The sequence below is a fragment of the Scyliorhinus canicula genome, chromosome 23 (assembly GCF_902713615.1).
Source record: "Scyliorhinus canicula chromosome 23, sScyCan1.1, whole genome shotgun sequence".
Taxonomy (NCBI): domain Eukaryota; kingdom Metazoa; phylum Chordata; class Chondrichthyes; order Carcharhiniformes; family Scyliorhinidae; genus Scyliorhinus; species Scyliorhinus canicula.
The window spans coordinates 4,451,004-4,467,625 of NC_052168.1; the positions used below are offsets into that span (position 1 = coordinate 4,451,004).

A 16,622-nucleotide genomic window follows, 5' to 3' on the forward strand; every position below is an offset into this window, starting at 1 on the left:
TTCCAGGAAAGTGTCAATGATGGACATGGCGTCAGCATCGTCGGTGCAAGTGGTCTCCGTTATAGAGCCCATCATTCAAAATGCAGACAGCATCTTCCCTGAAGGTGAGGCCTTTCCCTGAATCCCCACTGGTTGCCCTTGTGATTTACCCCCCCCCCCCTTACCGGCAACCCCCCCCCCCCCCCCCCCCCCCCCCACTTGTTCATCCCTCTCCCCACTCCCACGCACTCTGTGAGATTGTTTCACACTTGTGTCTTACTCGTGAACCAGGGCAGCGAGTGTCGAGTGAGCTAGTTACTATGGGGGCCGTCCAGGTACTGCCTATTGAGTTTGAACGAAGCTGCCCACATTGCGATTGGCGGGAGGAAGGAATGCAGACAGACCAATGACACGGGACTGTGGGGGTGGGGTTTCAGAGATGGCAGGTGACATGGTAGATCGCCCAGGAATAAGATCCACTGCTGGTCTGCAGGCCGATCATGATCATGGCAATCAGAAGCAGCAACGTCAGCAGTTTCTCGTGTTCCCAGATCCCAGTCAGAGCACAGAAAAAAATTGTTTAATGGGGACGGTGTGGCGCATTTAATTAGAGCAGTGTAGAGAGAGCTTTACTCTGTATCTAACCCCGTGCTGTACCTGTCCTGGGAGTGTTTGATGGGGACAGTGTAGAGGGAGCTTTACTCTGTACCTAACCCCGTGCTGTACCTGTCCTGGAAGTGTTTGATGGGGACAGTGTAGAGGGAGCCTTACTCTGTATCTAACCCCATGCTGTACCTGTCCTGGGAGTGTTTGATGGGGACAGTGTAGAGGGAGCTTTACTCTGTATCTAACCCCGTGCTGTACCTGTCCTGGGAGTGTTTGATGGGGACAGTGTGGAGGGAGCTTTACTCTGTATCTAACCCCGTGCTGTACCTGTCCTGGGAGTGTTTGATGGGGACAGTGTAGAGGGAGCTTTACTCTGTATCTAACCCCGTGCTGTACCTGTCCTGTGAGTGTTTGATGGGGACAGTGTGGAGGGAGCTTTACTCTGTATCTAACCCCGTGATGTACCTGTCCTGGGAGTGTTTGATGGGGACAGTGTAGAGGGAGCTTTACTCTGTATCTAACCCCGTGCTGCACCTGTCCTGGGAGTGTTTGATGGGGACAGTGTAGAGGGAGTTTACTCTGTATCTAACCCCGTGCTGTACCTGTCCTGGGTGTGTTTGATGGGGACAGTGTAGAGGGAGCTTTACTCTATATCTAACCCAGTGCTGTACCTGTCCTGGGAGTGTTTGATGGGGACAGTGTAGAGGGAGCTTTACTCTGTATCTAACCCCGTGCTGTACCTGTCCTGGGAGTGTTTGATGGGGACAGTGTAGAGGGAGCTTTACTCTGTATCTAACCCCGTGCTGTACCTGCCCTGGGAGTGTTTGATGGGGACAGTGTAGAGGGAGCTTTACTCTGTATCTAACCCCGTGCTGTACCTGTCCTGGGAGTGTTTGATGGAGACAGTGTGGGACACCTGCAATATACATATAGATTCTCCTGACCTTAGCCCTTTATTTGGTCAAAACTGTGGGAAACAATGAGATTCTGAGTTTCTTGTGTCAGTCAATCCAAGATCTTCATTCCATTCGTCCAGGCTGAATCCAAATTTAGATTTTTCAGCCAGGAAGAGTGAAGTTTTGATTCTATCCCACATTGCCACCTGCTGCCTGTCTACAGACCAGTCCCTGGAGTTTGGAGTTGATTTCTCACAGACTAATTCTGTTGCCTTGAATCATTCACCCAGAATGGAATCTGATGTCATGCAAAACAGGCGTGTTGTACTCTGGTCAGCTGGGGTAATCTGCCAGAATGTATCCCAATCACAGGGGACGTAATAATATCCCAATGTGCCATTTATGCACAGTTGGCCAATTTAATTTCACTGTTGTCACTCTCCCTTTACTCTGTGAAACGGGGATTGTCTCATTGTCTACCCAAGTGTGTCAGTCTTTCCAGGGAGTCCCCGGGGAGTGTGTCAGTATTTATAGGGAGTCCCCGGGGAGTGTGTCAGTATTTACAGGGGTCCCCGGGGAGTGTGTCAGTATTTACAGGGGGTCCCCGGGGAGTGTGTCAGTATTTACAGGGGGTCCCCGGGGAGTGTGTCAGTATTTACAGGGAGTCCCCAGGGAGTGTGTCAGTATTTACAGGGAGTCCCCGGGGAGTGTGTCAGTATTTACAGGGGGTCCCCGGGGAGTGTGTCAGTATTTACAGGGCGTCCCCGGAGAGTGTGTCAGTATTTACAGGGGGTCCCCGGGGGAGTATGTCAGTATTTACAGGGTGTCCACGGAGAGTGTGTCAGTATTTACAGGGGGTCCCCGGGGAGTGTGTCAGTATTTACAGGGGGTCCCCGGGGAGTGTGTCAGTATTTACAGGGGGTCCCCGGGGAGTGTGTCATTATTTACAGGGGGTCCCCGGGGAGTGTGTCAGTATTTACAGTGGGTTCCCGGGGAGTGTGTCAGTATTTACAGGGGGTCCCCGTGGTGTGTGTCAGTATTTACAGGGAGTCCCCGGAGGAGTGAGTCAGCATTTACAGGGAGTTCCCGGGGGGAGTGTGTCAGTATTTACAGGGGGTCCCCGGGGAGTGAGTCAGTATTTACAGTGGATCCCAGGGGAGTGTGTCAGTATATACAGGGAGTCCCAGGGGAGTGTGTCAGCATTTACAGGGTGTCCCCGGGGAGTGTGTCAGTATTTACAGGGTGTCCACGGAGAGTGTGTCAGTATTTACAGGGGGTCCCCGGGGAGTGTGTCATTATTTACAGGGGGTCCCCGGGGAGTGTGTCAGTATTTACAGTGGGTTCCCGGGGAGTGTGTCAGTATTTACAGGGGGTCCCCGTGGTGTGTGTCAATATTTACAGGGAGTCCCCGGGGGGAGTGTGTCAGTATTTACAAGGTGTCCCTGGAGAGTGTGTCAGTATTTACAGGGGGCCCCTGGGGAGTGTGTCAGTATTTACAGGGGGTCCCCGGGGAGTGTGTCAGTATTTACAGGGTGTCCCCGGAGAGTGTGTCAGTATTTACAGGGGGTCCGGGGGGAGTGTGTCAGTATTTACAGGGGGCCCCTGGGGAGTGTGTCAGTATTTACAGGGGGTCCCCGGGGAGTGTGTCAGTATTTACAGGGAGACCCGGGGGGGGAGTGTGTCAGTATTTACAAGGTGTCCCTGGGGAGTGTGTCAGTATTTACAGGGGGTCCCCGGGGAGTGTGTCAGTATTTACAGGGGGGTCCCCGGGGGAGTGTGTCAGTATTTACAGGGAGACCCGGGGGGGGAGTGTGTCAGTATTTACAAGGTGTCCCTGGGGAGTGTGTCGGTATTTACAGGGAATCCCCGGGGGAGTGTGTCAGTATTTACAGGGGGTCCCCGGGGGAGTGTGTCAGTATTTACAGGGGGTCCCCAGGGAGTGTGTCAGTATTTACAGGGGGGTCCCCGGGGAGTGTGTCAGTATTTACAGGGAGTCCCCGGGGGAGTGTGTCAGTATTTACAGGGGGTCCCCGGGGGGGAGTGTGTCAGTATTTACAGGGGGTCCCCAGGGAGTGTGTCAGTATTTACAGGGAGTCCCCGGGAAAGTGTCAGTATTTACAGGGAGTCCCCGGGGAGTGTGTCAGTATTTACAGGGAGTCCCCGGGGGAGTGTGTCAGTATTTACGGTGGGTCCCGGGGAGTGTGTCAGTATTTACAGGGGATCCCCGGGAGAGTGTGTCAGTATTTACAGGCGGGCCCCGGGGAGTGTGTCAGTATTTACAGGGGGGGTCCCCGGGGAGTGTGTCAGTATTTACAGGGGGTCCCGGAGAGTGTGTCAGTATTTACAGGGGGTCCCGGAGAGTGTGTCAGTATTTACAGGGGTCCCCGGGGGAGTGTGTCAGTATTTACAGGGGGTCCCCGGGGGAGTGTGTCAGTATTTACAGGGGATCCCCGGGGGAGTGTGTCAGTATTTACAGGGGGTCCCCGGGGGGGAGTGTATCAGTATTTACAAGGTGTCCCTGGGGAGTGTGTCAGTATTTACAGGGGGTCCCCAGTGAGTGTGTCAGTATTTACAGGGGGCCCCTGGGGAGTGTGTCAGTATTTACAGGGGATCCCCGGGGAGTGTGTCAGTATTTACAGGGGGTCCCAGGGGAGTGTGTCAGTATTTACAGTGGGTCCCGGGGAGTGTATCAGTATTTACAGGGGGTCCCCGGGGAGTGTGTCAGTATTTACAGGGGGTCCCAGGGGAGTGTGTCAGTATTTACAGGGGGTCCCCGGGGAGTTTGTCGGTATTTACAGGGGGTCCCCGGGGGAGTGTGTCAGTATTTACAGGGGGCCCCTGGGGAGTGTGTCAGTATTTACAGGGGGGTCCCCGGGGAGTGTGTCAGTATTTACAGGGGATCCCCGGGGAGTGTGTCAGTATTTACAGGGGATCCCCGGGGAGTGTGTCAGTATTTACAGGGGATCCCCGGGGAGTGTGTCAGTATTTACAGGGGATCCCCGGGGAGTGTGTCAGTATTTACAGGGGATCCCCGGGGAGTGTGTCAGTATTTACAGGGAGTCCCCGGGTGGAGTGTGTCAGTATTTACAGGGGGTCCCCGGGGGAGTGTGTCAGTATTTACAGGGGATCCCCGGGGAGTGTGTCAGTATTTACAGGGGATCCCCGGGGAGTGCGTCAGTATTTACAGGGGGTCCCCGGGGGAGTGTGTCAGTATTTACAGGGGGGTCCCCGGGGAGTGTGTCAGTATTTACAGGGGGGTCCCCGGGGAGTGTGTCAGTATTTACAGGGGGTCCCCGGGGGAGTGTGTCAGTATTTACAGGGGGTCCCCGGGAGAGTGTGTCAGTATTTACAGGGGGTCCCCGGGGGAGTGTGTCAGTATTTACAGGGGGTCCCCGGGGGAGTGTGTCAGTATTTACAGGGGGTCCCCGGGAGAGTGTGTCAGTATTTACAGGGGGTCCCCGGGGGAGTGTGTCAGTATTTACAGGGGGTCCCCAGGCGTATGTTAAAATTTAAACAGTGTCCCCAACACAGAAAACGTTGCAAACTACTAGTTTAAGAAAGACTTTCTCAACACAGAGTAACAATGAGCTCATGCCTGCATTAATTGTTTAAACACTGCTTGCCTTTACACAGAATTAGATTTCAGTGCGTCAGGAATGTTCGGGCCGACTTGTCTGTCCTCGACCTCATCGCCAAGTAAAGAGAGGTGCCCGGTGGAACCGGCACAGACCATCCCTCCCCCCACTGAAGAGATCGCTGTGCAGAAGGAAGAGTACGTTCTGGTGTTTTGAGAGTGTAATTTGACTTGTGCACCCCTGGGTTTCATCACTCCATCTTTGGTGGCCTTGCGTTGAATCGTTTTGCCCCCAGGTACTGAATTAGTCTTCTTCGATTGTCACTGAGAAGAAGCAGTTCGGACGGCCAATGGTACGTTGGCCGTCATTGCGAGAGGGCCTGAGTACGGGAGGAAGGGTGTCTTACTGCAGCTGGACAGGGCCCTGCTGAGACCACATCTGGAGTATTGTGCACAGTTTTGGTCTCCTTATCTAAGAAAGGATATGCTTGCCTTAAAGGGAGTTCAGCGACTGATTCCAGGAACGGCAGGATTGTCGTATGAGGAGAGATTGGGTCAACTGTATTCACTGGAATTTGGACGGTTGAGAAGGGATCACATTGCATCGTACAAAACTCTGAGAGGGCTGGACTGTATGGATGTAGGGATGATGTTTCCTCTGGCTGGGGGTAGGGTCTCGAACAAGGGGTCAAGGTCTCAGGTTGCAGGCTGGGCTATTTATTCGATTTGATTTGATTTATTATTGTCACATGTATTAGTATACAGTGAAAAGTATTGCTTCTTGCATGCAACTTATACCGTGCATAGGGAAGGAAGGAGAGACTGCAGAATATAATGTTACAGTCATAGCTAGGGTGTAGAGAGAAGATCAACTTAATACGAGGTAGGTCCATTCAAAAGTCTGATGGCAGTAGGAAAGAAGCTGTTCTTGAGTCGGTTGGTACGTGACCTCAAACTTTGTATCTTTTTCCTGACGGAAGAAGGTGGAGGAGAGTATGTCCGAGGTGCGTGGGGTCCTTAATTATGCTGGCTGCAAATCCCGGCCCTGGGTCACTGTCTGTGTGGAGTTTGCACATTCTCCCCGTGTCTGCGTGGGTTTCGCCCCCACAACCCAAAAATGTGCAGAGTAGGTGGATTGGCCACGCTAAATTGCCCCTTCATTGGAAAAAATAATTGGGTAATCTAAATTTATGAAAAAAAAATTATGCTGGCTGCCTTTCTGAGGCAGCGGGAATTACAGATAGAGTCAATGGATGGGAGGCTGGTTTGCGTGGTGGACTGGGCTACATTCCAGACTTTTGTAGTTTCCTGCGGTCTTGGGCAGAGCAGGCTCCATACCAAACTGTGATACAACCAGAAAGAATGCTTTCTATGGTGCATCTGTAGAAGTTGGTTAGGGTCGTAGCTGACATGCCAGATTTCCTTGGTTTTCTGAGAAAGTAGAGTCGTTGGTGGGCTTTCTTAACTATAGTGTCGGCATGGGGGGACCAGGACAGGCTGTTGGTAATCTGGACACCTAAAAACCTGAAGCTCTCGACCCTTTCCACTTCGTTCCCATCGATGTAGACAGGGGCATGTTCTCCACTACGCTTCCTGAAGTCGATGACAATCTCCTTCGTTTTGTTGGCATTGAGGGAGAGATTATTGTCGTAGGACTGAGATGAGGAGAAATCTCTTCACTCAGAGGATGGTGAATCTGTGGAATTCTCCACCACAGAAGGTGTGGAGGTGAAGTTTCCTCAAGAGGGAAATGGATTTCTAGACTCTAAGGGTGTCAATGGTTGTGGGGAGAGCTCAGGAGTATGATGTGATAGAGGATCAGCCATAATCATAATGAATGGTAGAGCAGGCTCGAAGGGCTGAATGGCCTCCTCCTGCTCCTATATTCTATGTTCCAATCGCTCTACCACTTTCCTCCTTCAAGACGTTCCTTAAAATTTGCCTATTTGATTGTGTTTTTGGTCACCTACCCTAATGTGTCCACCTTGGGCTCTTTGTGAATTCTTGACTCATTTACCCTCCTGATGAAGCAGCTTCAAATGCTTTATTTGTCAAAGGTTATAGATAAATGCAGGTTGATGTTGGCTCAGGGAAGGGAATAGAGTCAAGTAATAATAATAATCTTTATTAGTGTCACCAGTAGGCTTACATTAACACTGTTATTGTGAAAATCCCCGAGTCGCCACATTCCGGCGCCTGTTCGGGTACACGGAGGGAGAATTCAGAATGTCCAATTCACCCAACAAGCACGTCTTTCGGGACTTGTGGGAGGAAACCGGAGCACCCGGAGGAAACCCACGCAGACACGGGGAGAACGTGCAGACTCCGCACAGACAGTCACCCAAGCCGGGAATCAAACGCGGGGCCCTGGCTCTATGAAGCAACAGTGCTAACCACTGAGCTACCGTGCCGCCCATAGCGAAGGGTAAAGTGTAGAAAATTGCAATGCCTCAATAAAACCAAGTTAGAAGGGATTACCAGGCAGTCATGTTACCCTGGGTGGGATTTTCTGATCTCACCCGAAGTCGATGGATTTTTGAAAAGCGTGCCTCAATTTCCTGCCTCGCCCGACCGCAGAGCCCCCCCACCCCCCATGCCGAATCGTGATCCGCGTGCCTTTTGTGGCGTCTGTAACTGTGGCAACAACTGAGCTATCGATCTGACCGAGCGGAATCTTTCCCAACAGGTTGACCAACACCCACCCCGCTCCCCTGCCCGGAGGTGCGAACGGCGAGAGCCCCTCGATTCCTCCATCGTCATCACCGCCTCCCACCTCCGGTCCAGTGGAGGCCCGGCCTGCTGAGATTGGATTCAACGTGACCCTCTCCACCATCGGCCAGACATCCAGCTTCTCAGTGAAGAAAGGTAGGACGGAAAGGGACTGGGACTGTGGTTCAGCAAAATCGTTCGGTCAGCTCGGGAGGTGGGGAGCAGGCCAGGGAGGAGGGGGGCTCGCTCTCCCCCCCCCCCCCCCTTTTTTTCCTTTAAGCAGATGGATTCCGTTTCTGCAGAAATCTCTTGAGGACGAACATGTGAGACATGAAAAGAAGGCCCAGTGGTTTTTTATTAAATCTGCACCTTGTTGTGTCTAAAACAGATTTGATTCTGTTCTGGAGGGAGACGTTTACAATACCTAGTCAAAGGACATAACATGCAGCGGGATGAGTTGGATGGCTTCAAATTTGCAGAGTGATTGTGATTGTTCACTGTGTTTTTGTGTGAAGCATTGCGCGTGTCTGCGTGTGTGAAGCATTGCGTGTGTCTGCGTGTGTGAAGCATTGTGTGTGTCTGCGTGTGTGAAGCATTGCATGTGTCTGTGTGTGAAGCATTGCGTGTGTCTGCCTGTGTGAAGCATTGTGTGTGTCTGCGTGTGTGAAGCATTGCGTGTGTCTGCCTGTGTGAAGCATTGTGTGTGTCTGCGTGTGTGAAGCATTGTGAGTGTCTGCGTGTGTGAAGCATTGCGAGTGTCTGCCTGTGTGAAGCATTGCGTGTGTCTGCCTGTGTGAAGCATTGTGTGTGTCTGCGTGTGTGAAGCATTGAGTGTGTCTGCCTGTGTGAAGCATTGAGTGTGTCTGCCTGTGTGAAGCATTGTGTGTGTCTGCGCGTGTGAAGCATTGTGTGTGTCTGCGTGTGTGAAGCATTGTGTGTGTCTGCGTGTGTGAAGCATTGTGTGTGTCTGCGTGTGTGAAGCATTGTGTGTGTCTGTGTGTGTGAAGCATTGCGTGTGTCTGCGTGTGTGAAGCATTGCGTGTGTCTGCCTGTGTGAAGCATTGTGTGTGTCTGCCTGTGTGAAGCATTGAGTGTGTCTGCCTGTGTGAAGCATTGTGTGTGTCTGTGTGTGTGAAGCATTGTGTGTGTCTGTGTGTGTGAAGCATTGTGTGTGTCTGCGTGTGTGAAGCATTGTGTGTGTCTGCGTGTGTGAAGCATTGCGTGTGTCTGCGTGTGTGAAGCATTGTGTGTGTCTGCCTGTGTGAAGCATTGTGAGTGTCTGTGTGTGTGAAGCATTGTGTGTGTCTGCCTGTGTGAAGCATTGTGAGTGTCTGTGTGTGTGAAGCATTGGGTGTGTCTGCCTGTGTGAAGCATTGTGTGTGTCTGCGTGTGTGAAGCATTGAGTGTGTCTGCCTGTGTGAAGCATTGTGTGTGTCTGCGTGTGTGAAGCATTGTGTGTGTCTGCCTGTGTGAAGCATTGTGTGTGTCTGCGTGTGTGAAGCATTGCGTGTGTCTGCCTGTGCTTCACACAGGCAGACACACGCAATGCTTCACACAGGCAGACACACACAATGCTTCACACACGCATGTATGCGTGTACTGTGGGGACAGAGTGCAGGGAACCCCACTCCAGTCAGCATCAGCATCTTCAGGAGAGGGGGCTACAATTAAAATTAATCATGATTTTATTTCTATTTCAGTAAAGAAACCAGCTCTGACAAGACCAACCTTCCCTCCACCCCAGCAACCAAAAGCCAGCCTGCCCTGGACCTCGAACCCAGTGTGCGCGTCCCTGACCCTCCCAGCGGATGAAAAGGGCATCATCGCTCGAAGAGTTAGCGCTGCCCCAGCATGCGGGGCACCCATAAACCCTCCCCCTGCTGCTTCCCTCGCCCTCCCAGCGGACGAAAAAGGCATCATCACTCGAAGGGCCACCGCGTGTGCCATCCGGGCACCGGCCATGGCCCCTCCTCCTGTCCCTGCCCCTCGCGCACATCAACGAGCTGCCAGCCTGGATTCGCCCTTTGCCGAAGAGGCACCCCCCCAGGGAAAGCCCGAAGCCTCGACCAGGAGCCCGCAGAGAGTGGCCGCTGAAATGCTGCCCTACCAGCCTCGGTGCTGCCAGGTTGGGTGGAACCAGCAGCCCCAGCCAACTCCGAGAAGCCGGGTTTCTTCCATCAGTCAACCAGCGGTGCCAAGCGGGAATTCGGAAGTGAATGGATCTTCCTCCGGGGAACAGTGTGGTATGTAAGGAAACTGTTAATGTCTTGTCAAATTGCATTGTTATGGTTCAGAGAATCACGTGATGGGTATTAATTGACTTTGAGCACATATATATATAGGGGACAACTGGGAGGAGTCCGGGGAGACTGAGCAAGTCAATAAACGCTCTCAGGGCAGCACGGGTGGCGCAGTGGTTAGCACTGCTGCCTCACTGCACCAAGGACTCGGGTTCGATCCCGGCTCTGGGTCACTGTCCGTGTGGAGTTTGCACATTCTCCCCGTGTCTGCGTGGGTTTCGCCCCCACAACCCAAAGATGTGCAGGGTAGGTGGATTGGCCACGCTAAATTGCCCCTTAATTGGAAAAAAAGCTAAATAAATAAACCCTCTCAGTAAAGTTCTGTGTTTGTGTTTTGGCTTCACCAAACACCTTGGGGGGGGGGGGATTCTCTCAGCCCGGGGCTCGGCTGGAGAATCCTCATGACCAGCGCGAATCGCGCCACGCTGCCCCGACACCGGCACGCGATCCTCGGCACCATTGCCGCCGGCGTGGGTTGCGCGCGCCCCCCCCGCCAATTCTCGGCCCGGGCGGCCATCGTGAAAAACCGGATCCCGCCGGCGCCGTCCATACCTGCTCTCAGCCGGCGGGAACTCAGCATGGAAGGGTCAGGGGGTGAGGGGGGTCCGATCCCGGGGGGGGGGGGGGCTCCGCCTGGCCCTGCGATCGGGACCCAGCATTCGGCTGGCCGGCCTCTGTGGCTGGGGGGCCCCCCTTTCTTCTGGGCCAGCCCCTGTCACCCTGCGCCATGTTGCATCGGGGCCGGCGTGTTGAAGGGAGCCACCGCGCGTGCGCACGTTGGCGGCGGCGCCTGGAGGGGCCAGAATTGCTGATCCTGAGGCCGTGTTGACGCCATCGAGAAACGCGATGGCGTTTCCGCTTAGCCTCAGGATCGCAGAATCTCGCCCCTTGAATCCTCTTAACAAAATAAGGAGCAGTGTGGTGGGGTGAGGTGTGGGGGGGCGGGGGAGGAGGCGAGGTGGCGGTGAAGAGGAGCGGTAGGGGATGCCTTCCACAACCTGTTGCCGATTTACTTCTGCATTCCTTGACCTGGAACCTGAGATTTACAACTGTAGCGATTGCAGTGCCTGTCCCTTTAAGACAGCACAGCGGAATAGGGTCACCTGGCTTGAGGAACCATTGAGAACCGAGAGCGAGTGATCACCCAGAAGGTGGAGTCCCCTCGGGCAGAATATACCTGGGAACCCATGTAGGAAGAGTATAAGGACTGGGGAAGCTAGGGGGGGGCGGGTTACAAACACCTGGATTTAGTTTCACTTTGTCATTAAATACATTTTGATCTTCGCAATGCCTGAAGTGTCTTGACGATGCCTGAAATGACACCACGTAACACAGCATTCCCCCAGTCCCCCTGGTCAAACAAAACTCTGGAATACCCTCCCTCAACCCGTCCGCCATTCTCACATCCTTGAAGACCTAAAAAACAAACTCCATCCATTGCCCTTTGAAACGTCAGTCCTAATGTATCCTCCTTTGCTTCGTTGTCAATTTTGCCTGTTGGTGCTTCTGTCAAGGTGTGGAGATGCCGGCGTTGGACTGGGGTGGGCACAGTAAGAAGTCTTATGCGGTGAATGTAATATATGTTAATATATATATGTTAATTCACACTGTTGTTGTAAACGCAGTAGCCCAGTCCTACCACTAGGGGGAGTAGCGCTGGGAGCACTTAGGAACTTGTACTGGGCTCCACCCTTGGTTCCGCCCACGACTCCTCCCCAGTGCAGCTGTATAAGTACCCGTGTCCAGAGTCAGCCTGGGTCACTACGAGTTCATCGACAGGTAACAGGCTGGCTCTGAAGTAAGTTGATTAAAGCCTAGATTCACATCAGAAACACGTGTCTGGTGAATTGATGGTTCCATCATCTTACAACACCAGCTTAAAGTCCAACAGGTTTGTTTGGAATCACTAGCTTGCGGAGCACAGCTCCTTCAACAGGTGAGTCAACCTGGTGTTGGAAGACTTGTTTCTGTCAAGCACCTTGCGTGATGTCCCTCTACGTTAGAGTCATTATTATAAAGGTATGATGCTGTCGGTGGTGAATTGATGTTCCGTGGGGGCGACATAAATTTATTACAAAGACAGGCCATTCGGCCTAACTAGTAAATGCCAGTGTTTATGCTCCACCCCAATCTCCCCCCACCCTCCTTTATCTCGCCCCCGTCAAAGCATCTGTTTATTTCTCCCTCATATATAAATCTATCAACGCGATTCGCCTCAACCACTCCTTGCGATAGTGCACTCCACATTCTCGCCATGCAGCTTTCTCCAGAATTCCCGACCGGATTTATTTAAGTCACCCCACAACCTTATCTTTTCTGGGATTCTGTGAATCACGGTGACCGGGACTGTTTGGGAATACCCCCGAATGTGTCCTGAGAATGTATCCCTGCGTGTTTCACATATCTGCTCGGTATATGCATGAGTTTTTTTTCAATCGTGAATTCTCTCCTGCAGAAAAGCCGCTGCGTTGTCAATTATACAGACACTGAGGGCGGGATTCTCCGCCAGCGGGATTCTCCGTTTTGCCGGCGCCTGGGGGTTTGGTTTCCCGACAGCGTGGGGCTGCCTCACAATGGGAAACCCCATTGACCGGCCGGAGGATCCGGAGAATCCCGCCGGCGGGCGGGGGCAGAAAAGTGGCCCGGCGGGGCAGAGAATCCAGCCCTGAGTGTCTGGGGCGGCATGGTGGCACAGCGGTTAGCACAGAGTGACTATCTGTGCGGTATCTGCGCGTTCTCCCCGCGTCTGCGTGGGTTTCCTCCGGGTGCTCCGGTTTCCTCCCACCGTCCAAAGATGTGCGGGTTAGGTGGATTGGCCGTGCTAAATTGCCCCTTAGTAACCATAATGGTCAGGTGGGGTGACTGGGTTACGGGGATCAGGTGGAGGTGTGGACTTAAGTAGGGTGCTCTTTCTAAGGGCCGGTGCAGACTCGATGGGCTGAATGGCCTCCTTCTGCACTGTAAATTCTATGAATTAGCAATCTCAAATCTGAGAGGGACCTTTGGGACGTCGATGGGGTTAAGCGACACATCTGACTGAATAGCGGAACAGGCTTGAGGGGCTGAATGGCCTCCTCCTGTTCCTATTTTGTGTATAGGGCAGTAACGTTTATTTCTTTGGTTTCCTCCTGTAGGATCCCAGGAGCAGTTACCACCAGAGGCCACAGAGGGCGTGAAGGAGCAATCGTGATTCTAAGACTGAGTGCGGGATTGGATAGCGCCAAAGGCGATAATTGGCCAGGACTTTGTTCGATAACATCCGACGAGCTGATTTCAAATTTTGGAGCTGCCTTTTCGATTGGCCGGTTTGCTTCCAATAAGCGTCCAATCGAGGGAGGTGGATCCTGCTGGTACAGGCAATGGGGGTGGGGGGGTGGGGGGGGGGAATAAAAGTGCTACCGTTGGGGATAACATCTGGAGAGGACGCACAGATCCGACAATATCTGTACCAAGTGTGAGCTGGAGAATTCTCGCGTTGGGCAAGAGGTGGGCCTTGCAGATCACTACTGCCACTCCAACTCAAAGTGACTCCCGCGTTGCGATGCAGATTGCAAAGTTAGCCGATCTCCCTCAGAGGGAGGCAGAAAAGGAAGAACCTTCTACAGCATCCGTCACGGCCCCGGGCCATCCCCAAGGTGCTTTACAATACGGACGTTTCCAAATCACGCAGCAGCCAAATCGTACACAGCATCATCCCGCACACGGCAACGAGGTCATCTGTATATCTGCGATGTTTGGTAGTGGGATAAATAACGGACAGGACATCATTCTGGCTGCTCTTCCTGCAAATAGTGGTCAGGGGATCCCGGGACAGTGGGCTGGATGAGTGTCACAGGGACTTAGTTTAAGGTCTCACCCGAAAGACAGCACCTCCCAACAGTGCAGCACTCCCTCACCGTGAGTGTCAGCCAGGATTAGGTGCTGAAACCTGCAGAGGTGGGGGGGGGGGGGGGGTCTTATGTGGAGGCCTCTAATTCGGAGGTCAGAGTGCGACCCACTGAGACATGCTGGACTCTCTCATTGGTGAGAGTATCCTGTTTAGCAGAACAGAAAAAAACGGCCACAATTCCTGCTCTGGATTGCTATCCCGCCCTTGGCTGGGAGGTTAATGGGCTCCTGGTGGGTATTGGCCCAGGCCCCTCCCTTAATGCCTTCCCCCTCACTCAAACATTAATCTGTCTTCGCCCTCACTTCAAATACTGCTACCAGCCCCTTCTTGGATATCAAATTACAGAGTTCCTCCCCCCCCCCCCCCCCCCCCCCCCCACCCCGACTATCGTCTTTAATGTTGTACAGGTCTCCATTTTATCCATGTGTAAATATTATTTGAAGAGTGTAAATTAAATGCCCAATAAAATAAAATGATTCTCCAAGAGGCCAGTTTTCACACTGGCCGCTTATATTGACTGTTTTTTATCAATTCATTTCTTGCGATGTGATTTTTCTCTGGCTGGGCCCAGCATTTATTGCCCATTCCTAATAGTGCTTGAGAGGGTAGGGGGGTAGCTGTTGGTGTAGTGACAATCCAGAGGTCCAGACTAATGTTCTGGGCACGAGGGTTCAAATCTCAGTGCTGACATTTAAACTGATTTGAGGATGTTTTCTTGGGGGGGGGGGGGCAGGGTGGTTAGCACTGCTGCCTCACAGCGCCGGGGACCCGGGTTCAATTCCGGCCTTGGGTGGGTGACCGTGTCGAGTTTGGAAGGTATCCCCGTGTCCGCGTGGGGTTTCCTCCGGGTGCTTCGGTTTCCTCCCACAGTCCAAAGATGTGCGGGTTAGGTGGGGTTACGGGGATATGACATGGGAATGGGCCTAGGTAGGGTTCTCTTTCAGAGGGTCGGTGCCAACTCAATGGGCCGAACAGCCTCCTTCTCCACTGCAGCAATTGTATGGATCTTAAATTGGCAGTGAGCTTCCACCTTGAACCACTGCACTCCCGGTGGTGCTGTGTGTATTGTGTGCGTTCACATCAGTATTAATTGAATATTGTAGAAGTGGCTAACAGAAGGGTCCATAGAACAGGATTGAGGGTGATTAAATAAGAAAAAAACAGCCCCAGTGGGCGGCACGGTGGCGCAGTGCTTAGCACTGCTGCCTCATGAACACTTTGGAGACAGTGACCACAATTCGGTGACCTTTACGTTAGTGATGGAAAGGGATAAGTATACCCCGCAGAGCAAGAGTTATAGCTGGGGGAAGGGCAATTATGATGCCATTAGACATGACTTAGGATGTGTTGGTTGGAGAAGTAGGCTGCAAGGGTTGGGCACACTGGATATGTGGAGCTTGTTCAAGGAACAGCTATTGCATGTTCTTGATAAGTACGTACCAGTCAGGCAGGGAGGAAGGGGTCGAGCGAGGGAACCGTGGTTTACCAAAGAAGTGGAATCTCTTGTTAAGAGGAAGAAGGAGGCCTATGTGAAGATGAGGCGTGAAGTTTCAGTTGGGGCGCTTGATAGTTACAAGGAAGCGAGGAAGGATCTAAAGAGAGAGCTGAGACGAGCAAGGAGGGGACATGAGAAGTCTTTGGCAGGTAGGATCAAGGAAAACCCAAAAGCTTTCTATAGGTATGTCAGGAATAAAAGAATGACTAGGGTAAGAGTAGGGCCAGTCAAGGACAGTGGTGGGAAGTTGTGTGTGGAGGCTGAGGAGATAAGCGAGATACTAAATGAATACTTTTCGTCAGTATTCACTCAAGAAAAGGATAATATTGAGGAGGAGAATGCTGAGACCCAGGCTATTAGAATAGATGGCATTGAGGTGCGTAGGGAAGAAGTGTTGGCAATTCTGGACAAGGTGAAAATAGATAAGTCCCCGGGGCCGGATGGGATTTATCCTAGGATTCTCTGGGAAGCCAGGGAAGAGATTGCTGAGCCTTTGGCTTTGATTTTTAGGTCATCATTGGCTACAGGAATAGTGCCAGAGGACTGGAGGATAGCAAATGTGGTCCCTTTGTTCAAGAAGGGGAGTAGAGATAACCCCGGTAACTATAGGCCGGTGAGCCTAACGTCTGTGGTGGGTAAAGTCTTGGAGAGGATTATAAAAGATACGATTTATAATCATCTAGATAGGAATAATATGATTAGGGATAGTCAGCATGGTTTTGTGAAGGGTAGGTCATGCCTCACAAACCTTATCGAGTTCTTTGAGAAGGTGACTGAACAGGTAGACGAGGGTAGAGCAGTTGATGTGGTGTATATGGATTTCAGTAAAGCGTTTGATAAGGTTCCCCACGGTCGGCTATTGCAGAAAATACGGAGGCTGGGGATTGAGGGTGATTTAGAGATGTGGATCAGAAATTGGCTAGTTGAAAGAAGACAGAGAGTGGTAGTTGATGGGAAATGTTCAGAATGGAGTTCAGTTACGAGTGGCGTACCACAAGGATCTGTTCTGGGGCCGTTGCTGTTTGTCATTTTTATAAATGACCTAGAGGAGGGCGCAGAAGGATGGGTGAGTAAATTTGCAGACGACACTAAAGTCGGTGGAGTTGTAGACAGTGCGGAAGGATGTTGCAGGTTACAGAGGGACATAGATAAGCTGCAGAGCTGGGCTGAGAGG

General features: G+C 52.3%; 1 protein-coding gene across 3 annotated transcripts in view; it reads left to right on the plus strand.

Moving 5' to 3' along the window:
• The window catches only part of LOC119956278 (SH3 domain-binding protein 1-like), a 55,188-nt gene extending 41,183 nt beyond the window's left edge, over nucleotides 1-14,005 (plus strand). For 2 of the 3 annotated variants that reach the window (XM_038783353.1, XM_038783355.1), the window contains 5 exons: nucleotides 7-104; nucleotides 5,115-5,253; nucleotides 7,742-7,920; nucleotides 9,465-10,011; nucleotides 13,199-14,005. In XM_038783353.1, coding sequence (XP_038639281.1) covers nucleotides 7-104; nucleotides 5,115-5,253; nucleotides 7,742-7,920; nucleotides 9,465-10,011; nucleotides 13,199-13,454 — 1,219 coding nt within the window. In that variant the 3' untranslated portion in view covers nucleotides 13,455-14,005. The remainder of the gene's footprint in view (nucleotides 1-6; nucleotides 105-5,114; nucleotides 5,254-7,741; nucleotides 7,921-9,464; nucleotides 10,012-13,198) is intronic. The other variant, XM_038783354.1, reaches the window with a different exon arrangement.
• Nucleotides 14,006-16,622: the final 2,617 nt, after the last annotated feature.